The sequence below is a fragment of the Phalacrocorax aristotelis genome, chromosome Z (assembly GCF_949628215.1).
Source record: "Phalacrocorax aristotelis chromosome Z, bGulAri2.1, whole genome shotgun sequence".
NCBI lineage: Eukaryota > Metazoa > Chordata > Aves > Suliformes > Phalacrocoracidae > Phalacrocorax > Phalacrocorax aristotelis.
Genome location: NC_134311.1, coordinates 62,714,682 through 62,739,866, shown reverse-complemented (window position 1 = coordinate 62,739,866; position 25,185 = coordinate 62,714,682). Strand labels below are relative to the sequence as shown.

At 38.5% G+C, this 25,185-nt stretch overlaps 1 protein-coding gene across 3 annotated transcripts in view; it reads right to left on the bottom strand.

The window, feature by feature from the left end:
* PLPP1 (phospholipid phosphatase 1) overlaps positions 1-25,185 on the bottom strand; it is a 65,311-nt gene that overhangs the window by 26,557 nt on the left and 13,569 nt on the right. The window contains exons 1-3 of one of the 3 annotated variants that reach the window (XM_075079051.1): positions 8,943-8,976; positions 8,579-8,730; positions 5,548-5,828 (exon numbers count right to left, since the gene is read on the bottom strand). In XM_075079051.1, the coding sequence (XP_074935152.1) occupies positions 5,548-5,828; positions 8,579-8,730; positions 8,943-8,961 (452 nt within the window). In that variant the 5' untranslated portion in view covers positions 8,962-8,976. Of the gene's footprint in view, positions 1-5,547; positions 5,829-8,578; positions 8,731-8,942; positions 8,977-20,721; positions 20,877-25,185 lie in introns of those variants that run through there. The other 2 variants (XM_075079050.1, XM_075079049.1) reach the window with 2 other exon arrangements.

Here is a 25,185-nt window from a genome sequence, read left to right as displayed (position 1 = left end):
ATTTACTATCTTTGAGACTGGATTTTACAAGCCGTAAGAACTGCCCACTCTTTGCTTAAGATGACACTCAAAGTTTACAGACACAATTAAGGCTGAACTTTTCCAGGTTCAGGCTGGCCTGCTCAAGTGCATCTCCTGGATTCCAGATCCTGCTACCTAGGGGTTGCCAATTCTTTTCTGCACAAAGGCGACCAAGGTAGAATTAGCAACTCCTGACTGCCAAAATGAGTTGGGAGCAACCAGTTAACATCGCCACACAACATATTAGCACAGTCTAACAATACAGTTAGAAGGCACCCCACCACCATCTGCAAGGTCTGAAGTACAATACATTTAAGCATAACTAAACAAATAACTCATAAAGTTGCCTTTTTTCCCTTACCAGAGGCCTAAACAAAGGCTTTTTTGAGAGTGTTGAAGACTTATCCCAAAATTCATACACCAGAGTAATACAGAAGCTCTTCATGTTCTGCTTTGTTACTCCACTAGACATTCAAGCTTCACTGTTTACAAACTCATTTCAGACAGACAACCAGCAACTACAGCCAGGTACACTCACCAGAAGAACAGTACAATATTAATTCACAGGTCCTGCTGCTGAACATCTGTGGTTTCTATTAACTCTTTCTGATGCAGGGAAGCTAACAAACAGGATGCATGAACAATCTACCATGGACTGGCTAGAGTGGACAAGTTCAGGGAGCATGCCTTAGCTACGAATAAGGAATGGAGAAGTCATCAACTGCCCTTTCATGTCCTCTCTGCCTACTCCTCTTTGAGGAATTTGGGTATCTTGCCAACCAACTCAAAGCCAGACAAAGGCAAGCAGTAGCAAGCCAAAAGAGAAAGAAGAATTGAGCAAAAATGGGAGCTGCAAAAGCCAAAAGAGATCAGAGATTCGTAGAGACTTCTCACTTACGTCCCCACTCAATCAGGGTTATTAGCCTAGCACACCTACATTTTTACTGAGCCCTGCTTGGCTGATTTGAAAATGGAAGGAGACATTTGGCAAGTCATTAACTTTATAGGTGCTAACAAAAGTATCTTAAAGGCAATCGAGTAGCATTAAAGTATACACTGGTATACTAGCAGTGACATGCTAATTGCTACCACCAGTGACAAGAGAACCCCTTGGCTTTGATCTCTCTTCATTCAGAGACACTAAAACTTGTTCTTGTATATCAAACTTACTTTTCTAAACATGAAAATACTGTCTCCCAGTAAAGAAACTATATTATATGAAGCTCTGTAGACTTCTGCCCAGTGCAACTACATTTTAAAAATATGTACCTTACTCAACTGTGTTATGTGCTTTAAGGAGAACTTTGCTATTTGATACTTAAAAGAAAAATCACTTTCACAGGTCAAGCACCTTTACTAAATTACTACTCTTAATATTTATTTAAATTGAACACCACAAAGCTCTATACACAACTAGCTGGCATCAAACCTAGCAACACCTTCATGAAAACTTGAGAATGCAGTTCTGTGTAAGTCATTCACCCTCAGAAAACTGCCACGAATATCTCATACCAAGCTTCTGTCTAGCTTAAATGCTAAAAGACTACCTGAAGAAATATTTGTCTTACAAAGAGACACTGAAGAAAGTACAGTTTCTACTGCTAATACTTAATTTAACTAGCAATTTTAAATATAACTAGTGATGTCCATACATATTTTAGACATCTGCAAGCACCTTCAAGTAATATATGCCAACTCTTACATACCTCTTTCAACAAATATGAAGGAGATTTACTAAGTACACGGCTGCGATTGTGATCCTCAACTTAGTTTAACCACCAGCAGTACTGAAAGTGCAAACACACTATAAAAGTTGTCAAGGAGAAGCTAAGCTACTTAAAACTGAAGAGGACTGTTTTCAGCATAATAAGAGCAAACAAGATACTTCAGTCAGCAACAATTAGCTTATCACACTCAGAGTAGAAAGCAAAACTGTACTGAAACCAACTAAAATCCACAAGGCACTTTACTAATTTAGACAACCAAGCATAAGTCCATTGGTTTATATTCATGTTAAAGCATATATGTATTTTAGAATGTATTTTAATACTACTGTTACTGATGAACAATAAAGACTAACGATTATCTTTTTCTCATGTTACAATATGAGACATATGCAAAGAGATGCTAGCATCAAATTTGCATAAAACAGTACTGGAACAAAATAAGCAATGATGCTTGCCCAAACCACTGTCAGCCACCATACATAACTTGCAGGTTTCCAGAAACATAGGTTGTTTTCTTGGTTTTATTCTTCTAGAAGTTTGTTCAAATGGTTTTTTGAACCCACTTATAAATTTACATATCCCAGGACTGCAAAGAGTTTCACAGCTTACTTCATCTTCTTAACTTTGGGGGGGGAGTAAGAAACTATTTCAAAGGTATCACCTTCCATTTTTACTATTAGGAGGAAATAGGAACAAATTGTTCATTACCTACCTTCTGTATCCTTTAGAGACTTCCATCTTACACCAACCTCTTCAACACCCACCTACTTACTCTATTTCAGACCAAGAGCTCTGATCTACTCAGGGATGCTACATACCAGAACTATTTATACTTTTAATAAGTATAAAATTTTTTAGAAGGGATAATGAGAAGGGAGGAAAGAAGGGAACAGAAGAATACAATATGCATAGTGGAAGCACACAATTGATTTTTACACTGGAAGCATTGTTCTCCTGCCATGAATTCAGAAACAGCAAGCAAGGATTAGAGCTGTCTTTTTGATTGTGTAACTGAGCATGAATATCTCAAAATGTTCAAAACCAGCCTCAAATTCTACTACTACACAGGAATGTCAGGTTAAATTCAGAACATGTTATTTTGTATGCAACACTACAATTGTCCTGTCTTCATTCTTTCTTGGTATTTCGACCTGCATATTTATTTTATGCAAATTAGGGTAGATGGTAATAAGTTTGCCACTAATAATTTTGCCCACTGATCAGAAATTCACCTGTGGGTTACAGTCTGAGAGTCTACTGACCTCCTCCAACTTGCTGCAAAACTCACTGCAATCAAACTCCCTCCTCTTAGAGGCTTAATAACTGTAAGGTGTGCAGGCATATGACATAAGATCATTGAAACCACCGTTACAGATGCAGGGCCCAATTTCCATAAGAAACACAGAATGATTTACTGGGTCATTGCATCCATGACATGCACTTGTTCAGGTTAATGTCCCACTTTAATTGGCCTTTCTTTGACCACTCACTTATCTAGTTTTTATTTACAGCTTCCTAGGTATGGAAAAGTCTCAGCTGAGAGCAGAAGCACCAGAGGTGAGCTCATACTGAAGTCATCACTTCAAGTCAAGTTTGACCAAAAAGGAGAGCCCTCTTACATAATTTTCTAGGGAGCAATAGGGACAACTGAAAAGGGAACAAAACAGTAGCTGGAAATACAAACCTCTCAGCTCATCAGTTAAGATATGACAGACAAATCTTGCTTCCAATATGGAAGTCTGAGATTTCAAAGCACTAGTTGCGCAGGGAAGAACACAACTTAAGTCATTGTTCTCCGACATCCTCCTACAACAAAAATCTGTTTCCTTGTTTGAGGATAAGCTAACTATGTTTTTCAGCATCCCCAAACCCAGAAATTTTTATTTCAGGGCCATTTTAGTCATTACAACCCACTCAGATTTTCTCCTTTTTCCTCTTTATATTTGAGAAGCATTTTTAGAAGTCAGGAGTTCAACTGAAGACTCAGAGCTACGCCCAAGTTGAATTTTGAAAGCCACGCAATTTTTTCACAAAGCACGTATGGATGTGCAATTTTGTTTAAAGACTCATTCCATTTGAAACCTAGACAAGTATCTTTTCACATAGTAGGAGAATAATAAAAATAACATGTCTAGTGAGCTGAAGCAAAAAGTCAAAACATTTTACCCCTGCCGCAATATAATACACAAAAAAAAAAAAATCTGTATTTCCCCCCCTCTTGTGTTGTAAGTTACCTTTTTATCTTCTTTTAAACTCTAAAGAGTTAGTTTCTGGCAATTACTTCTGCTAACTCACCACGCTAGAATTTGCAAAGCCAACAAGATACCAAGACAATTTGGTTTCTTAGGGGAGGTAGCATCTCCTTTACTGCAACTAAGATTGTTCTACAAGTCTGATCTTTGAAAAGTCAGTAACATTTAAAAATTTGACAGACATGCTGTTTAGAAATTGTTTTCTACATTTCATGAAAATCTTCCTTTGTTTATGCTGCCTTTTTCCAAATTTAAGGTGATAGTCATATAGAAAGTGACCATTACAAGACTTCAGAAGTACATCATGTATTTCCTGGAAGAGAGACAAAAGTTATACCTTTCTAGTGGATATTCCGACTTTTCAGAGCTACTCACAGGCAAGGGAAGTCCATCCAATAATCAGTGTCTAGACTAGCTTAACGTTAATAGAAGTCTTCTGAGTACAATTATGGGCATTAGCAATATTTAAAAAGCTGTACATGAAGCACAGTCCTCTAATCTCTCAAAGAACAAACTCTAACTCATTTATTTATTACCTGCATGAACACTGCTCATTTTAGGATTATCTGCTATACTGCCTCTCTATCATCATGCACTTGCTCCTCTACTACCAACAGCCATTCAAAATACAAACTTCTCCTGGCACCTTTGAACAGCTGATGTCCATGACTTGGAGCTGGACCTAGTCCCCCACCAAATGAATACACAACATTTTCCTCTGGCTCCTGAGGAATACCATGCCTGCTACTGGAAGATCCATAGGGAACACATGCTAGAAAAGCAAATGAGCACAGAGGACAGTAAACAAAACATACAGGCACGTACTTAAAAAACCACACACAAAGTTCTAACTAAGAGGGTATATAGGTCTTCTGAAAGAAGAATGGCAAAGAGTTTCTCTAAAGCTAAGCTTCCAGGGAGCTCAAGCAACTCTAATACCAAAAGTTATTCTGAACACACTTGAACGTTTCCAGTAGCATTCAAACACTGTTACTTATAACACACTGACAAAACTCCAACATGTCAGATGCTTCATTTTATTTTCTGTTTTCTTGCTGCAACGGGTAAGTATTTATGGTAATGAAATGCCTCCTAATAATGAGAAAACTGAGTACAGTGATTCTTTTAACAGTCATCCACATTTTTGTATGGATACATCTAGTTTTTATTTGCTTTCATGCTAAATCTGAATAGTTTCCCTTGCTATTCCACATCCAATTCTGAAGGCAGTTTTCAAATTCTTCTCTTCATTGGGATGCACAGACATTTTAGAAACAAATAAAAGCCAATCAAAACTGAACGTCACACATTTTGTAAAAAAGCAGAAATGAATACACAATAATTTATGCATTTTTCTGTACATAAAAAAACAAGTTTCCACCAATTAGAAAAAAATCCCAGTGTCTAGACAGGGCTCAAAGTTTAAGATATATTGCAAGAAATTTATTCTAGGAGAAGCACAAAAAATGCAGTAGCAATACCAAACTCAACGTCGCAAGTTAAGACACAGGCCTTACAACCAAGTATACAAGGTTAGTCAGACTCACCTTCCCTCATTGATTCTTGCTTTGTCTCCTTGACAAGCGAAGTTCTCAATGTAACCTAGACTGCAGTTGATTCGTGCCCAGTCAGGCTGGCATACAGCGAGGAAGTGAGGACGCAGTCTACCTATGGAGTACTTGGCAATGTCTGTCAACGACTGACTAGCAGCTGCTCCAAAAATGAAGGTCCCAATGGCTTTGTAAATAGTGGCTATGTAGTTATTTCTGACAAATGAATTTGAGTGCAAATGATTATAAAAGACAGACAGAGTCTCTCCTAGGACAATCTGAAAGAGAAATAGGGACAAGAGTTAAAGAAATATAATCACTTAAAAAGGTATTAGTCTATTGTTAATACTCAGACATGTAGTTTCAGAAATTTTTTTACAATCATTAAGCTGCATATTTAAATTTTCCAAGAGTCAGCAGTAACCACGCCCAAGCTTTAACACTTTTACGTAGAAGAAAACGAAATCTTTTATGTTACCCTGCTTCATGTTGAACTTAATATTGCTGATTTTCTGAACATTTATTAAAACAAAGCCTACTCAGAGTAACATTTATCCATATTACTTTGCATGGCCTTAATTAGAAACATTTTCTCCAGCATTACATTTATTCTGCACTGAGTCTTCTTCAGCTAAACTTCTGCTAAGCCAAATTTTTCTATTTCATCATAAAGTTGTTAGGTTTTATGTGAAGCCAGAGACAATTCTGAAGGGTCTAGACTTCATTTCTAGACATAAAAGGACAGTTATTTAGACAAAGAAGTTTCCTATTCCTCAGGAAAATTCATTCTTTAGGGGAGAAAAGAAAACTAACGAAGGTAGGGAAAGACAGGCACTACAGAGGTCTTTCCAATGATTTCTCACCTTGCATGTCAAAGGCATATGCATCAGGTGTTGACAGGAAATCAGATTGTTTTCCTGCAACTTTATCTTTTGCAGAAATAAAGTTTTTCCAAAACCAGGTATAAAACTTCACCCCAGACAGGTTGGACATTGAACCAGATGGCCCCATCTTGTACAGAAAGGCTGGACTCGGGGATGATCAGATGGATGGGGGACTGCATGTATATATGTAAAGTGATCTTTAAGAACCCTGTAGAGATTAAATGGTGGCTCCGTCTGTCACTTGAGAGTGACACGTCCAGATCACAGCAAAGCGGAGCTTTGGTGAATGAAGCTGTTATCATACACACTGACACCTGGACAGACAAAGTAGCTGTCACCAGCTTTGCACATTAAGGCAAATAGACAATCCCATCAGATGCATGACACTGAAGTTTTACACTCTGCACCATACTGAAACATGGACTGCAGCTGAGAAACACCAGAACGTGGACTAAAGTTGAGAAGTTTTCAGTAAAGTAGATGTTGGTAAGCTCTTATACAGAATCTACCTATCCCAGAGAGTAACCTCTTAATGAAGGTAGTTGAACAGAAATATCACAGCTGTAAAACCTACAAGGTCACTTATCTCAGTTGAGGTGACAAAGTTAGGTGATGTTAATGCAGCTACTTCACTGGATGCAGGCAAAGATTATTCATCTTCAACAATCTGACTGAGCACTAGTTAAAGAACACCAATATTTGCTTTTACCATCTGACTTTAAAGCAATATTGACAGAAAAGCCTGATTTCACAACTACAAGATGGTCCCTGATGTTACAAGGGTGACTTTGTTAGCTCAGTGTTCATACAGACTCACATGGAGATTGGATAAATTCAAAAGAAAATACAGCCATTAAAAATTACTATATTCACTGAAGCCTCTTCTGATTGGGAAGTCCCTGAGCTGCAAATGGCTGGCAGCAAAGTACTGAGGACAAAACATCAATCTTTGCCTGCTCTGTTGTTCTGTCCTTCATCACCCATCTGTTTTAACTGCTGCTAGAAATGAGGCAACAGGCTACATGGTCTACTTGCAACCAAGTACTGCTTCTCTTAGGTAATAACTACCAACAGTAGTAATGGTGAAAAAAATAGTCCTATCTTAAAAGGCAGGATCTTTTAGCATAAATCACTTGTCAGCTGATAGAGCAGACAAAACCAAAAAAGTTTTATCTGCTCCAGCAGTATTTCTGTAAGTTTTTCAAGCAGTTTTTGCAAGGAAAGGAAGACTAGGTAAGTCAGTTTTGATTCCCGGACCCACATTTCTACAGTTATGAAAAAAAAAAATCCACCCAAAAGCAGACATAAGCTACAAATTGACCTTCATGTTGGAACTCAGATAAAAATCCATGCAGTCCTTATGCAAGAAAGAGTTAGATTGCCATAATATCCCTCCTGGTTTTAACCCATTAGCCCAGAGAAACAGCTAGCCAATACTGAAGTTTACATTTAGCTGCTCCTTTTCCAGCTTTGATTCCTAAAATGTTCTTGGTAGTATTTATATACCTAAAAATCTTACTTTGCATAAAAAAGTTTTAACTGTGCTGAAAGTATAGCTCTGATGAGCTTGGATGTCACCCAACAGAGCCATGAGAAGAGTCGGAAGCTTTTTAGCACATCTGGACAGAGATCTTGAAGGACCCTTGCTGGAACTAAAGTGCAGTCCCATGAGACTTAGGACGTGTAATGGTTAACTGATGAGGTCCACGCTCAGAAGTATTGCCAATAACAGTGTGGCAGATGAAAATTCTTACTTAATAGGTCATGCAAACTCGGATTCTGAAAGTAGCAGCTCCCAAAATAGAAAAGCTTGAGACAGTCATTTTAAATACATTAGTGCTATTCTTAACTGATATGGTAAGGGATGTAGTTTTTATCTCTCAAGACTATAGAACTAAGCCACCATAGTTCTAAAGTATTCTTTTTCTGTTCTATAATTCTAGTTGTTTGACCTCAATTAAAGAAAACTTTTTTGTTATTCTTGTCAGAACACCATTTCTAATGCTTTAGCATTTGTTCTAAGAACATTTTAAAGTTGAGAAACCATATAGAATAGTTTTAGAAGTCTGTATTAACAGATTGCCCCTCCTCCCTCCTCCCCACCCCCATCGAAATCAAACGCAATGAAGAAAAGTTTAACTTACAACAATTATACTGAAAGGAATAATTATTCCTGCTAACAACTTATAAGAAATGGTGTCCTCTTTGTATGGATACCGGATGGATTCATCACTACAGAAAACTCCTCTCTGGAAGGGGATACGTCTTGAATTGAGAATTGCAAAAGGCAAGCCAGCTAGCAAAAAGGAATAAAAAATACATTACAAAAGCAACAAACTCTGGCGATGATTATACCCCCGCATTTCCAAAGAGAAGTGCATAAAGAGGAACAAGCATGCAGCAAGTTAGAAGGTTATGCACTTGCTTTGGCCAATGACTACTGCCTTGTCTTTGCAGCCACCAGGAAGGACTGTTAAATGAAGGAGAGCAGGACAGGATTCCTCTCACCTTTGCATTTGTGGCACATCAGGTATGGACGGATGCAGAAACCATGACTGAGTGAACAGTTCAGTGACAGCCACTGAGTTACTCAATCTGCTGCTACTGCCACAATGATCAGCTATTCCTTTATATTCCAGTGAGCAATAGTTGCCCCTTTGTAACTTCTCTGGACAGCTTTACAAGTCAGAAGAACATAAGTTCATTTCATGAAAGCAGAAAAGGGGTGCTCCTCAGAGGATGCAAGTGCAGAAGGAGATTTCAGGAAGAGATATGGAAAAAAGGAAAAGTTACACATGCATGCAATCCCCTCACTCCTACACACACTGGATACAACGTGGTCACTGCACGAGCCCTGCAGCCTCAGGGCATGGAGGTTTTATTCCCCTCTCGTCCACAAAAGAGGAAGCCTTTGGCTCATCCTAAACTCAACATAACACAAGATTATGGCCCAAAATGCTTCGTGCTGTTGCACCTCAGGAGACCTGCAACACTCACCAAAACTAGTCATTTGAACAGCAAAGCTTAAAAAAAAAAAAATCCACAAACTTAAAATAGGATAGAAATCACTGCAAACTAATTGAATCATATTTTTATACCCTGATTCTCCATCCTTGAAACATACAGCGTCTACACAATCTGTTTGGGTATAGGGATGAATATTCTCAGAAAGAAATGGCTGTACAGAAAAAAAGAAGTGGGCAACTACCAAGAATGTTCAACGAAACAATAAATCTTCTTTAACTTAGGGATGTACAGCCCAGTGGCATTGAAGTGCTTACAAGCCCTTGATTTTGTGCTCAAAATTCAGCAGTATCGCACATAAAATACATACCAATTTAGAGTTAGACAACAAAAATCATCTATCTGCAGGAAGACAATCCTAATCTACCAGTAAGGCATCAAAAGGATGAAAAACAGCCTTCTTTCCTTTCTGCCAAAGATGTTGCTGTAGTCTCAGTTCTCTTCTCAGGACCTCTGTGTCCAGGCATAGCCTACCTCTTCCTTTCCATATACACAGCTACCCCCAAATAAATGCGTACAAACAAAAGTGAACATGGGACCATCACACATGAGACATACTGTAGTTTCGCCAATGTTGTGCTATCAGTTTTGTTCCTCACATTATAAAGTGACTGCTTAAAAGAATGCTTCAGTTTGAAACAGACACAGAAGAACAATTAGTTTGTAATAATGGCTCATAAGTGCAAATTTCCTTGAAGTGACCTCTGATGAATGACACAGCTTTGTTCCATGACCAAGCAGTTACAGGCTTATCGTAGTGCCCATGTATTCCAGCTAAGCCCACAGCAAAGATTGAAGTATCTTCTGTGCTGTTACGCACAAAACAAAAATCTATAGCATGCAAAACCTCCCCTCTGAAAGTGGCAGAACACTGTCATTGTGAAGAGGGATTGTTTCCAGTTTCACACCAGCAGGACTACAACTGACCTAGCTCTGGAAGCTGTCCAAGCACACCAACAAAGCAGAAGGATAGCAGGAAAGGCTAAGAGCCAAGCCAGAGCGTCACCAAAACACTGAACCATTCAGACACCAGCCAGCACAGAGCTAGACTCTGAAGTACAGTGCAAAAACATAGCCTTTCCAATCAGGAAAAAGAAATCCCTCTCCCTTTCTCCTAATAGTACAAATAGCAGGGCTTAAAAAACCGCTGCAGGCCAGACCTTGTTTCTGCCCTCCCCTTGTGTTAGTATTGTGACAGCATCTCACAATATATCATCTGTTATGGAATGAAGACTTCATCGTTTGCCCTGCACCCACACAAACACCAAGATTCATATACAAATAAGAGTCTCTTGATTATTTACAGGTTTAGTTCTTAGAGTAGGTAGTTCTAACCATCATGGTAAGACAGTTGCTCACAAAATTAAGTTCAACGTAAAAAAACCTTACCACAGCTTCAGCAGACTGCCACAAATACCTGCGACCACATCACGTGACTAGCTTGGCATCCTCCTTTTTAAAGACCTGTTCTATGAATAATAGTGTCATGGTGGCTTACTCGCCATTTCCTCCTACCCACACATGAATGGTTCAGCTTCTCAAGGTGAGAAATAAAATTGTATGTGGATCATGGAGATTAAGTCCCTCAGGCAGTGACGATGTGTGTTTTTCCATGCAAAGAGAAGCTACTTGAAATGTGTGCTCACTCTCCAGCAATATTGAGATTGTGATGCAATTAGTCTGTAATTGCTTGTAGCACTTTCCTATATCAAGATCATGCAAACAAGATACCAAGCAACTCAAAGATTGTTTTTGCTTTTTAAGCAAATAAGAACCAGCTAAAATTAAGTTATTGAAATGCCCTCTCTTTCATAATTTCATTCCACCTCTTTTACTCTATTTGAAACCAATACCACCTTGTTAATTACGAAAGAAAACTTAGGTAAGACAACATGAGTCTTAAAGTTCTAGGTATCTACCTGGTTTGAAGTAACAATTGGAAAAACTATGTATTGAAACACTATACTGCTAAAAAAGCTTATATAGTGAACTTCATTAAGTGTTTCTTCAGTTCCCCCAACTGTATAACAGATTTTAAAAGTATTTCCACCAGTTGTTTGTCTTATTGCATTTCTCAGCACATTTCAGTGCTGAAAGGAGACATGCTCCATGAAGGCTTGAGATAAGTTTTAATTTCTAAAAACTGTATTAGAGTAAGATTGATCAGATTTACTTAACACTGTTAAACTAGAAACTAAAGTCACAGAACTACAATGTTTGTAATCTACCTTTTGCTCAATTCAAGGCAGTTATTAGCCTGACAAACCATGCCAGCACTGGCTTTTGGTATCTTTTTGGTCAAAGTACTCTTAATGTCAATACCTATTCCCTCAGAACACATGCCATACAACAGGTTTAATTTACTTCTTTTAAACACACATGGATTGGCTTCACTATTAGCTGGTGGGAAGGCGAAGAAAAGTTGAAATCAAATCAGAAGTATGGCAACTCCCACTGTTTCTGGCAAGTGAAGCCATTAAGAAAAACTCACAATACTTAGGGGTTTTGTTCTGTTTTAAATGAATCTGCTAAGTCTGGTTTTGTGGGATTTTAAGGTTGTGGTTTTTTTTAAAAAATAATTTCTAAAATCAGATCAAAGTTATTTCAAATATATAGCTTAACTACTTTGTGCAGTGCAGCTGTCTCTCTCTCTTGAAGACACCACAGAGACAGGGATAAATATAGTTTGGCCTTTTCTTTAGTACAAGCAGGATAAACAAGCAGAAGAACTGGCTTAAGTGATGGAAGAGGCAAAGCCTCTTACTATAGCAAACAGAACAGTAGGGTTTCCCTACAGTTGTGATGGACATGTTACTTCTTCACCCTGAGAGTTATCATAATTTCAGAAGACAGGAATAAGTTTTTGCATCACAGCAGCAATTTCTTAAGTGTGAAACCTCCTGGCACAGGAACACTGGATATGACTGAAGATACCAAATGATATTTGTCTTCATAATAGTACAACTGTCATTAGTGCCAAGCTCTAACTTCCCAGATATAATTGAAGGACAAATTTTAATAGTAGTATAGGAGGCGGTATACTTCCTTGCCAGAAGATTTATCCATGTAAAAGACTAAAGTAGCTTCTCAAGGAAAAGTAGCAAAGATTCAACAGCAGATCATTGTGAAAAGAAATCCTGCTCATCTACCATAGTCCTGTGTTGCCGCAGTAAGTTAAAAGAAAGGCCCTGCTTTTTCTACAAACCTCTATTTTCCCCCTAAACAGGTATAAATTTCTAAGGGCAGAGTTTGGTACATTTAAAAGGACAATCAGTAAAAATTAGTTGGGCTTAGTTCTACATGAGAGTGGAAGAAGTTGGGGAGTTTAAGTACTCCTCTTAAGTAAGGAGTGGAGACGGCAACAGGTCAAAGGCTCTCTACTGAATACTTCCCAAATGACAATACCAAAAAGCATCCCTGATACAATTGACTCGGAAAATGAAGCATGTAACAAAGTGAAGAAACTGCCTAAAGGGAAGATAACAGGTATGTTAAGAGGAATTATAAGGTTGGGAAGAGCTTACCAGTAGGGTAATTTCAAGGATAAAGCCAATAAGCTAGTGTTATGCAGTGCATATGCCAGCATCATTAATGAATAACTAGTAGACATACTGCTGACAGAGCTGGCAATTCCTTGATGCAGTGGAAGATCAAGGTTAGCCAGTTCTGCCTGCAGAACAACTCTTAAAGACTGAAGCAAGAGAACAGATGGAGATTTGTGCAGTAATGAGTTCAGAGTCATGCACTTGGAGTTTAAACAACTCTGATGAGCTGGGAGCTTGTCAGGTCAAAACATGAGGGGAAAATAATGTCTGCTTCCTATGGTGGTTGTATATCAATACAACAGTGTGACCATTAGACAAGTCTTTCCAAAGGCATTAACACTTTTAGCCATCTGACAAGAATTTCTTCTGAAACAGGATTCAATCAGAATTTACAAACAGGTTTGGTTTTAATTCACCTATTTAAAATACAGACAGAGAAGGACTGCTAAGGTACATTCCTCATGTCAAAAAATAGAGAAGCTGGGTTTTGCACAGTTCAGCACTACTTAAAGGCTGTAAATCAGCTAATTCCATAGGCAATAGATATCAGAAAAAAGAGCAATACTGATCCAGCAACAACCAAGAATTAAGGAGCCTCAAATACAGTTGGCAATAAAGATACTAATAGTGAGGGAGATACAGGCCTCTGGAACAGCCCTTCAGTCAGAATACAAAGAGCTAGAAACACAAGCAGCTCAACTGCTAAGACTAAATATTTTAAACAATTATAGTACATTTGTTCAGTAGTCCGACTCCTATGGTAAAATGGATTAGATTTCCTCACAAGCTGTAGTCACTTCTGACCAATTAGGTTGGGGATTTTTCCATAAACATCCTGTATAACACAGGTCTATTTATTTCCAAGTTTCTAATCTTAATCAGGTTTCTTCACTGTTACAGGGCATGGAGTTGATCTCTCCACAGAACTAGAAGCTGTTCATTACCCCCATCGTGAAGAGAAAGAACATCACATTATACACCTCCTTCAAGTTGTCCTGTCCAGTCTCCTCAGGAATGCATCACTTGACATTTATCCATGATGTATTTCACCAGCCATATTATTGCCACCTTTTGCATTTGCTGCTCTGAGTACCCCACTTTGCTGCCTCACTGCACACACTCTCCTCCTATACTGAACAGGGCAGACTCCTAGAGAGCTCTACTTGGTACCTTCCTCCCTTGTGAAAGTCAGGGAGCACTTACTCCTACTGACCACTTCTCACATTTCAGTGAATTATTTATACATTTAAGGGTTCTTTATCTAATCCCATGGCTATTTAGTTGCTTACTATGGTGAAGTAGTCACTTGACTATACAGATCTAAATAATGAGAATTTTTTTTAAAAAATGCTGCCTTTAGCCTGAGTACTCCATCTTCCTGGTGTATTAAAGGGATTAGGAAGAGAATAGATGTGACTGACACCAGGAAACGGTGGCTATGTTTCCTACAAAAGCATAAAACTTCAGAGCTTAAGTAGTGGGTAGCAATAGTTTTCTCCAGGGTTTAGAAACAACACAAATTTAAAAGATTTTGTCTTTTCTCCCGGCATTTCAAGAAAAGCCACCACCGCTTCCATGCTATTATCTAACGCCAACTTCATTAGTGTAGCTTTAAACCAGAAGTGATACCTAGACTTAAGGAAAAAAAGCATAAGTAGTATTTTGAGGTTTAAGTCTCCTTACACCAGAAATTAAGACAGAAAGCACAAGACAACATTACCCCTGAATAGGCTGCAGAGGTTTCACTACTAATTGCATCAGCAAAAACTTCCATAGTATTTATTCATACAATACTAGAAATCCTGCCTGGAAAGCTTGTGAAAGCTTCGTGAAAACTTTTGCGTATTACTCTGTATACCTGCTCACATTCTGTGGGTGTTTGTTACGGTATCATACAGGTCTTTGCAGATTAGGTTAAGACTTCGGCTTCTCCTCAGTACCAGAACAATAGTACTTTCCATTTCACAAAAAACACTTTAGAGTTCAGGAGGGCACTAGAAAGACACATGCTTATACCATCACTCCACAGTTCACCAAGAGACGATGGGTAAAAACCATCTTTCTGCATGAGCATTTTGCTGCTTAAGGCAGAACAGAAGGAGATACAAGGGGTGGGCCAGAGGAAGGGAAACAGAAGAAGCAGCACAAAAAGAAGCTCTCCCTCTCTTTCACTTACTTTCCCTTTCGCTGGTGCAGTCCTTTCCCTTTTTCACTACCATCTTGAGTCTTTGGTCAAAATACTAGATGACAATAGCAATTATTAGTGACTAGGTATGAGATTTGAAACAAGGGAAAAAAGATCTATGTCACAGACTTTTTTTGCTTAAATGACAATACTTAAAATATTTTAAATTGTAACTCCCTCTCCCTACATTTCTCCCTATCCCATTTTACTCTTTTGTATACTTTGCTAAATAATACCTTCAAAGACAACTCCAAACCACTGTGACTGCTGGGATTTCTCATAGTTATGACCAAGCTTCACTGAGCATTTTGAAATCCCTTGTCTGGATCTTCTTCCACTGTCAGACTGCCAACTGTTTTACAGTTTCATACACTGAGAGCATTCTTCATCACTGTATTTAACAAATGTACCTGAAGGATTGAGAAAAGTACAATATCCAGTCCACAGACTTAACAAGCAAGTTGCTGCAATTTATTTAAAGTTAATTGCATCTGGTAGGAGTGATTTGTACAAGTACCAAACTGGAAGTTGTGCTCCTCAGATCTTTCCTCACCCGATTTGAAACCGAGCCCACCAGAACGCCCTTCCCACAGATGGGGCAGAAGTGGGGGCCAAAGCTGGATGCAGCAACTACCATTTCTCAGCCTCTGTCCACCACAGTGGATGATCCCACCCAGGAATTACTCATCAATTCAACCGAAGTGCATCACCCTGTACATGAACCCTTCAGAGTATAAACATGGGTTGTAATTATGTTGGCTTTAAAAAGAGTTTGAACAAACACATATGAGCAGTTTATTCCTCAGAACTGGGTTCAGAGATTATACTTATCTGTAGTAGTACAAGATGAACAGCTAATATCAAGTAGAACTCATGCCAGATTATGAAGTTCAACAGCATTACCCAAAAAGGTTTCTAGTGCCATACCAAAAAACCATGAAGATAGAACACTCTCCTTTTCAAAAAGTTCACCAGATAAAAGTCTTGTTCAGAGCACAGTAAAATTATTAATACATAACCTGAAAGTTAAGTTAAACGATGCAAAAAGTCCACTCTAGGGTCAAAGAGCAAGTTCGCTTTCAATTAGTTGCAAAGCTATAAACAGTAGGTCATAAAGCTTTGACGCTGCTGCAAGAAACAAAGTGCACATCTACCGATTAAGTCTTCAATAGGTTTCATTACAGTCCCTTGTTTTATCAGTCTCTGCAACAGCAGTAGCTACATTTGTCTGTCAGAAACATACAAGTTAGCCCACTAAGTGGCACACAAGTGCTTATGTTATCAAATAGGTGCTTTCAATAAAAGTTTCCCTGCAAATTTATCCCTTTTACAAACAGCATAAAAGATTAGTTTCTTTTGCCAGAAAAGGAATCACTAGATTGCCTCCAGAGTATGATTGTGCCAATCTGTAGGAAGGAAAAGTTACAGTCAGAACATCGATACACATGGTAGAAGGAGATATTTCTGAACACATTATGCCTAATGCCTTTCAGGTTAAAGCTGGCACAGAAGCAAAGCTATGTAGGTCCCTTTTCGGAAGGCATCATGATACTGGAGACATCAGCCTTTGCCAAACCAAACTAAGAATGTTCTGGTTTTTTTCTGAAGAAGACAACATGACCTGACCACCTGAATATCTTTTGGATGTGTTCAAAATAGAGAAGTTAAGTCCTATAGGCCCATAATATTCCTTTCCCTCAAAGAAGTCCCAAGTAGCAGAGCTCATCCCAGTCAAGTGACTTATTCAAAACTGTTTACTACTGAACACTTTCCCTGTCAGGAACATCAGCATTTGCATTACCTGTTTCAGTAGCAACAGTTATGATGAACTACTTTGTTTCACAGAAACTCAGTGCCCTACTTTGGCTGAGTTAGAACTGAACTCTTGCCCTCTCACGAATCAGGCCTTCGTATCACCCAACCACTCACCAGTGGGTTGCATCCCTTCAGCTCCTGAACAGAGCAGCCATGCAAAGCTTTGGCAAAGAACTACAGAAACCCTGCTCAGAACCTAGCACAGGGAGCAGATGAAACTCAAGAACTCTTGAGTTGCTCTGTTCTTCTGCTCCTTTGTTGAGAAAGATGCTTCAGAGAGGCCTCCTTTGCTCTGTGCTTCTTTCCCTAATTGTGCCTACCCTTAGATCTAAGAGAAGCTGTATGAGTCACTGAAGGCAGCAGTTGTAAGAAGCAAGATGACTGGAGGAAGAGAAAATAGGTTTGGAGGTGAAGTCACCAGGAAAGACCAACTGAATAGAACTCACAAAAATAGGCATGGTTGGACCTCGCTGCAAGAGAGACACTGACATTAATTTTTTGTTTATACTTGGAAGAGCTGATCTCATGCAAATAGCTAAAGACCAAAAATGCAGACCAAGTACATCATTAGAGATTAATACTGGCCTAGACACCTAAAGAGATTAATTTTTCCAGCGCACTACCACGGTTTGTTTGACCCTAAGTCTCCAAAAATTCTAATACAAAAATTGTACTCCCCATCCAGACAGACACCAAAATCAATTTGGAAAATTGAGAATGAAGTGGTACTTGGAAGAGAATAAATGTGAGTTTCTTTCCCAGATATTTTATTTCCTGATAAAAGGTGGCAACGGAAACAAAGAGCTCAGAGCTATAACTGGAATTGTGAATTCTAAAAGCATTTTTAAATTTTTTTGAAGAAGACCCCTGAGAGTTTCTAACACATCTTTAAATCTTCATAAAATGTTCTGAAGACAAATCAATGTTCAGGCAACCTAGTTTCTTTTATGCACAAAGACTTCTTAACAATAAGCTAGCTATTACTGCAGATTTTGTTGTTGTTTTTTGTTTGTTTTTTTTTTTCTTCAAGTTGTTTTACATTCCACTATGGGCTTTCCCCAACAACTGAACCAGACAAGACCTTTTATTATTATACAGAAAGATGTTCAGGCCATTTCTTACTGCACTCTGAAGACAAGCAAGCTGTTAGTGCAGCAAGGGGCAGATACGTAGTAAAATTTCAAGCATTTCTGCTTAGATTTCCTGAGGCTTTAGGGACTAAGAACTAAATAACTTGATCAGCAATACCTGTACATTGTTGAATGCTATGAGGAAGGTCTATAACCACTCTATTACTCAACTAACCATTATTTTTTCTCCACATTGCAGATATGATTGGGTTTGCTTCCCTTAGCTTCCTGCCACAAGTTCTTCCTTCTATTTTGTGATGTGACAAAGCTGAAGTGTAAATCCTGCTTAGGAACAAGTATCCTGTTTGAGGGAGACCTTGATTAGGGAAGAAAAATTTGCACAGAAGTACAATTTATCAGCTCTTATTTGCATAGCATTAGACCCAATTTTTACCATCAATTCCTTCATTGAGAAGCCTTTTCCCTTCAGAAAAGGCTCATGTCAGGATAACATTTTTGACTAGATTGGGCAGTAATTCTGATTATCCCCCATAAGCTTTCATTCATGAGCCAGTTGTGCCCCTGCTAAGGATATTGACTCTGGAGCATACTACTTCTAAAAAACTTAAGCTGCCTTGCAAAAAGTCTCAAGCCTCCATTGAGTCAGCCCAAAACAAAAACCAGGCCGAATGTCAGATTCTCCTATTCCCAGACTGATCAATATTCCCCATCCATTTTGACTAAAGGCAAGCTTCAAGCTACAAAGCATTCAACTGGAACCCACTTTCAACTCCGTAAGTTCTAACAACCCAGATATCATACTCCCTAGCTCTAGAAGCTCACCCTAGCTGTAAGTTTTCAGTAGCCATGAATTATTTTTCACCTTTGCAGGAGGCTAAAGAACTCCCTAAATCTAAATTTGAGACTAAGAAGGCCAGTAATATACACGCTAGAGTCATTACTTTCTCACTAGACTGCAGAAAACCTGTGTTACTTTAAGTTCCACAAAGCATTCAAACTGAAGAAAACTGATCTAGATAGCCTGTATTGCTGCTGCAGAACTACAACTGCTTTAGAATTTTTTTTTAAACCTCTCAGCATGGCAGCCAGAAGTCATTGTTCCAGTTATATACTCAAATCCCCTTCACACAGACAGGCAATAAAAATTCACTGTGTGAATCCTACAAAAGTATCATAGAAGAAAAATATCAGAATAGGCTGGAATCAGTGACAAGTCTAATTCTAAGTTATAATTTTAGATACCTTGACAGTTAAAGTTACAGTAGCTGTCCATACTATTCTTAGATGTTTATACTTTTAAATAAATTAGCTCTCAGATCTTTCTCCACTGCTTTAGAGCCTAAAAAAAATGCATTCTCAATTGACTTTCTATTACAGGAACAGCTTCTTCAAATCTAAAAATGGAAGAAAAAAATCAAGACATGCAACAGATTATCTAACTGCAACTGAAATGCCTCTTTAGAAGTCCAAAACTGCACAGAACTGCAACTGCTAGCTCACCTTTGCACAGATCAATTAAGTTACACATGAACCGCACTACAAAAGAAGTTTTCCTGAAGTTGTGCTGAAGATATATGCCAGTACATGTCAAAATTACAAACTTCAGACTATTTACCTCAAAAATGAAACTATACTAACGATAACAACTGTTGTTGTCTATCTTCTATTTACTGCACAAGACAAATTCAAGCTTTAAAAATAAAATAGGCATTTAAGGGAAGACTAGAGTAATGTATGTAGAGGTTCTGCAGATCTCTACTTGTTTTAGGCAATGGCTTCCATCCTTAAACCAGTTTAATATATACTTCTTACTGATTAATTTAGCATATACATTTATCAGAAGCCCAGAGATTATGACCATCTCTAATTTGGTCAGTGGTTTGGTCAACCACTAGAAGCAGAAGCAAGATGTCATCGTTTCAGATTCACGACTATTCTGAATAATTAAATTTTGGTTCTCTAAACCAGTTCAAACCTTACTAAAAACCTGGATACAAGCAGGCTTTAAACATTTTTAAAAAAACCTAATGAAGAGTTAAATTGTTCTTTGTAAAAATCATGTGATCTTGAAAACAGAGCCTCTTTTCTACAAGCAACTCTGTATTCCATTCTTAAGAGTTTAAAGAGTTCGTCACATTTTTACTAAAAACTAAGAAAACCCACTGAGTCCAAATTACACTTTTTACTGTAGAAAGTATATGGAAGCAACAGTCACTAGTTATAGGTTTGTGCACTCCATTACAGTGCAAGCTTTCACAGAAAAAGTATTTAAGTTATCAGACTAACCCATTCTGAACAAGAGATGTATTTATTCCACAGCGTTTCGGAAGCCTGTAATATTTTTCTCCCCAGTGATAAAAACCTAGACTAACTAATACAGCTTAAATCCTCATCTTCATTTTTTTCTGCTCTTAAAACAAAGGAGATTAGTGATACTAGTTAAACATCAGCTCCAGATTTTCTGTGCAAACAGAAAGTAGCAACAACACCTTTCACATGCATATGACTGTACATATATGGGATTTTGCCTGTGTGGACTGCCTTTAACTCACAGTCACAGTGCTGAACTCTTGGAAGGCATACATTTTACTCCCGTCACCAAAGCTCCCTATATATTAGCTACTTACAGAGAAAATGGGCAGGGTGAACCCCACTGTGTAGAGGACAGTGGATGTGATGGTACTGTCATGGAACGGATACTTGATGCTGTCATCATTACAGAAAAAGCCTCTCTGATACGGTTTTATTTTGGCCAAGTTTAGAACACCAAGGGGTAAGCCAGCTGTTGGGGGAAGGAAAACAAAAAAAAAACAAAACAAGAAATACATGTGGTTAAATCAAAAAAAATCATTTTTAAATATGCATGGAGGAAGCTACTAAACATGCAAAACACAAATTTCCCAAGTATCATGCAATGCACACACTCACCAAATCCTGTTTATAGAAATTTATCTCTTCTAGAAGTCTACTTCAGGAGGACTCTGGGGTTGCCCACCAGATACAGAAGTTAAGTAGAGTTCAAAGTCCTTTCATCAGTAAGGTGGGTTGCCACACACTGAACCAAGATTATGCTTAAGAGAAGCATCTGCTACTCACATGACTTAATAGTTATTGAGGGCAGGCTGCCTTTTGTACTCCCGCCTTCGTCACTAGCCCACAACACTGGCTTGTATTTGAATTACCAGCCTTGTTCTACACACTATAATCTGGTCAGTGTTTACAGGGAACAAGACAAAAATGCATACAGATTTTGTCATAGTTAGGGAGTTAAAGATTTCATGCAAGTAGTTTTCATGCAGGTAAAGGGAACAAGAGAACTGCAGAGACACCAAGGGAAAATACAGACACTCTGAATGGACTGCATCTCAGGGTAATGAGATTTACACTTGAGGAGTTGCATTTACACCGCTTTTGTACACTTTTGAAGATTTCTGCATGAAAACAATGAAGTTATTAACATGGAAACTGAGGCTCAGGTACAAATGATAGCTCTCTGAACTTACACTGTGTGACATATTACCTGTTCCCTCTCTTACAAGTTCAATTCCACCGTGCTGGCAGTAATGCCAAAGAAGCCATCAAGACTCTGACAATTACTTTCAGGTCTGTAACTTATTTCTGACAAGAAGTATCAGCTAGGGAATAGATATTTGCAGGAGCAATGACCTCATGATACTCAAGTTTGTCATTTTACTCTCTCCTTGTCTCGTCCCATCCCATATATCCCCCACCTTGTCCTTTGGTCCCCTGAGCAAGTAATACATCAACAGTGGATAAATTAGGCAATACTATAAGAATTGCAAAATCCAAAAACAACAACAAAAAGAAAATACTTTGGTTTAAAACAAGGTAAAAAAGGGCAAACTAAACTTTTTATTGTTCCCCAACATCCATATAATATGCAATAATGCATATAGACACTCTATATGTGAATTAGACGGTAAGGGCAGTTATTGAAGCAGAAAAGACTACTTGTGATATAAACAAACTGCTGTACTGGGAACAAAAGACATTCTGAAGAAGTTCATGCCATGAGAGATTGCTTTGATTTTCAGTGATACCTGTTAAGTCACCAGAAGTCACTTAAAGGAGTTTTAAATAAGCTTAGTCCTATATACTTCGTTAGGACAAAAGACACCAAGAGTGAAACAGTAGGAACAGAGTGATAAATCCTGGCTGCTTCTTTGGGCTGCAAAGTCACAGTGCAAAAGCTCGTGAAGTGCATAATGAAACTGTCTACATGCTTGGTAATACCACAGCTCCCAACTCGTCTTCTAAGAAAATTAGTATGGCCACAGACAGCATCTTGGCAGGAATTTAAAGCCTCCTATGGAGCCGAGGGGGATTTTTTCCACAAAAAATCTGAAATACCATGGACTGTCCACACTTAGCCTTAACAACTGGGCATGCTGATGCAGCAAAGCACTTCAGCAGATGCTTACCATCTTGTATAGTAAATCTGAACAAAAATGCAAAAGGCACTACACTTGTTCAAGTTTAAGCACAAAGTTTTTCATGAAGTAGGATGATATACCTTCAGATCAACTGTCTCAAAGGTGTCTCTCCTCCTCTGCTTTAACGATCAAGAAAAGAGCTAGAGCTTGACAGAATGCAGATGGCAGAAGCAGCCAAAACACAACTTCAGCCCTTCAAACACAAAGAGGGCCACACTGAAGAACTCAAAGTTCACTCAGATCAAAGGACGCTGCTGTATGTTCACATGTCTGAAGCCAATTTTCAGCTCCGCTCAAGATTCCACTAACGTAAGTCAGAGCCTGTTTCCTGTCTTTATCTCTGCTATTGCATACCCAGCATGAAGATGATGGAGTGGCAAAGCTATTACCTGTTTGATACAATTATATCTTCTTGAACAGGTCACCAGATTTGCACGTGCGGAAATATCACATCCTCATGGTTAATTTAAGCAGCAGCTTGTGTTTTGCCGAAGTTGACTACTTCAACATAAATACCTCTGTTTTCCAAGAAAAGCTGCTACAACTCAACACCAGGAATTTTTGTTTCCTTCCAACTCAACCATTTTTACCCAGTATTGCTCAGTTTTTACAGCAAGATTTTGGCTATAGCTATTTCATTTTTACCAGCTGCTGAAATATGTTCTCTAAGTGTTCTAGTTCATTCCAGGAATCCACTTGCAAACACAGAGTTCTTAACTCAAAAATTCCAAATTTAAATTTCTTGCCACCAAACTACACAGGTTTACAGTCATGGGTCATGTTTTTTTTTTTTCCCCAAGGAATATTTCTTTAGGAACAGGAAGACAGAGATTACACGAGTGTACATGAAAAAGTATTCCAAGTTTGCTAGCAAAACAATCAGTTTGAACTCAAGATTTAATTTAAGCTTTCTTTTCTTCCCATTAAATACTCTCATATGAAATTTGTTTATGAAAACTAGTTTGTGAGAACTTTTACATCACCAGCAGTTGCTGGTGCCTATCCATCTAAACATCCCTTCGTACATTTTTATTCCTTTCTACATCTGTTTCATTGAAAGAAAAGGATGCACCTTTTAGTTAAGTCAGATTAAGTAGTGCATAATGTAGTCAAAGTACCTTAAAAGTGGGTAATCTAGAGTTGAAATTAAGAAACAGGTTTTTACTTTCAACTATGAGATTCTGGGAAGGGAGGAAAGAAGAGAAGCAGCCAATAAAGGGGTCAGATGAAGACAGTTCACCAAAGCGACTGCACAATTCATTTGTATAGTCCATAGTAAAAGAATGTGAGAAATTTGAAGTTGGTTATGCATCTTACACTAACTGACCATTTCCTTTTTTTACATTACCGTTCGAATTCCTACTGCAATCTAAATGATGCACTGCTTTCCAGCAGTACAGCAGAAGACTTTGTGAAATGGTCTTTAGTTGAAGGTTAATGTACCCCAAAGTAGCAGCATTTTTACTATTACTCATTTTACAGGGAGAGAAGGCAACAACTTGTACATGTAAGCAAACATTCCTGAAGTTTTCACTATGAGAGGAAAAAAAAAAAACACACCACTAATATACATAACAGGTCAGTATTGCCATCACAGGTGCCAAGCATCTCCATGACATTTAAGCAGGCTGACTACACTGAACTTCTGAGGAATGCACATATGTTCAGTTTCATTAGCTTCTACAAACTGGAGGAAAGGGTTACCAGGACCTAGTGAGAGATTACATGGCTAAAAGGCAATCTGTGGATCAACTTCCATGCCTTGTCCTCTTCACTATGTACCTCCTCCTCTTTTTTACCTAGCCAGTACTATCATTAACCTCTGAGGGTGCTCTTCTGATCTAGGTAACTTTATACATTAAGGGATCATAATGGCTCAGTTTTTCATATCCTCCAAAGCATGACCTTCAGCTGTACAAAACACTGCTCCTTGAAGTTCCCCATGCTTCAGACTCAGAACTGGAGTTTCTCTATTATCTGTTAAAATTTGTCTAGTTGGTCTTGTCAAGGACTAGTGATCACAGGTTCTGGGCTCTTTTGCTATGTAGTAGCAAGAAACAGATGGCAGTCCTCTGATCTGGTTTCTCTGCCCTTTAATTAATTATACAGGGAAAATGACCTAATCACTCCAATGCTCTGGAACTGGTGCATCCAAGACTTTGTAAAAAAGCAGGAGGCGCTCTGTAATGCTCACACAGACAGACTCTGGCTAACGAAGCTGAGTAGGAAAAGAGACTGCAAAGTGCTTGAGCCTTTACCTATGAAGGAAAGGTGAAAAAGCTTCACACACATGGACAATAATAAAAGCACACAGATGGAGAGGGAGAGAGGCAAGACTGATACTTCAGTTACTGAGCAACAGTTGCAGAGAAGAAACAGCCTTCAGTTTTTGGCTAGAACTATAAGAACAGGGCAACACACATTTGTGCAGAGTGAAGCTAAGCTAGCTGAAATAGTTACATGGGACTATGCTGAGTTCACAAGGAGTTTCCAACTCTATTTTGTAGGTTCAAGCTAGTTATAGCATAGTTTCCATTGAAAACCTATCAATAGCCTTCAGGGAACTCCTATTTAATCACATCCAGCTGGGCAACATGGTGTGACACAAAAGCCTATAAGGAAGGAAGGAAAGTCCAG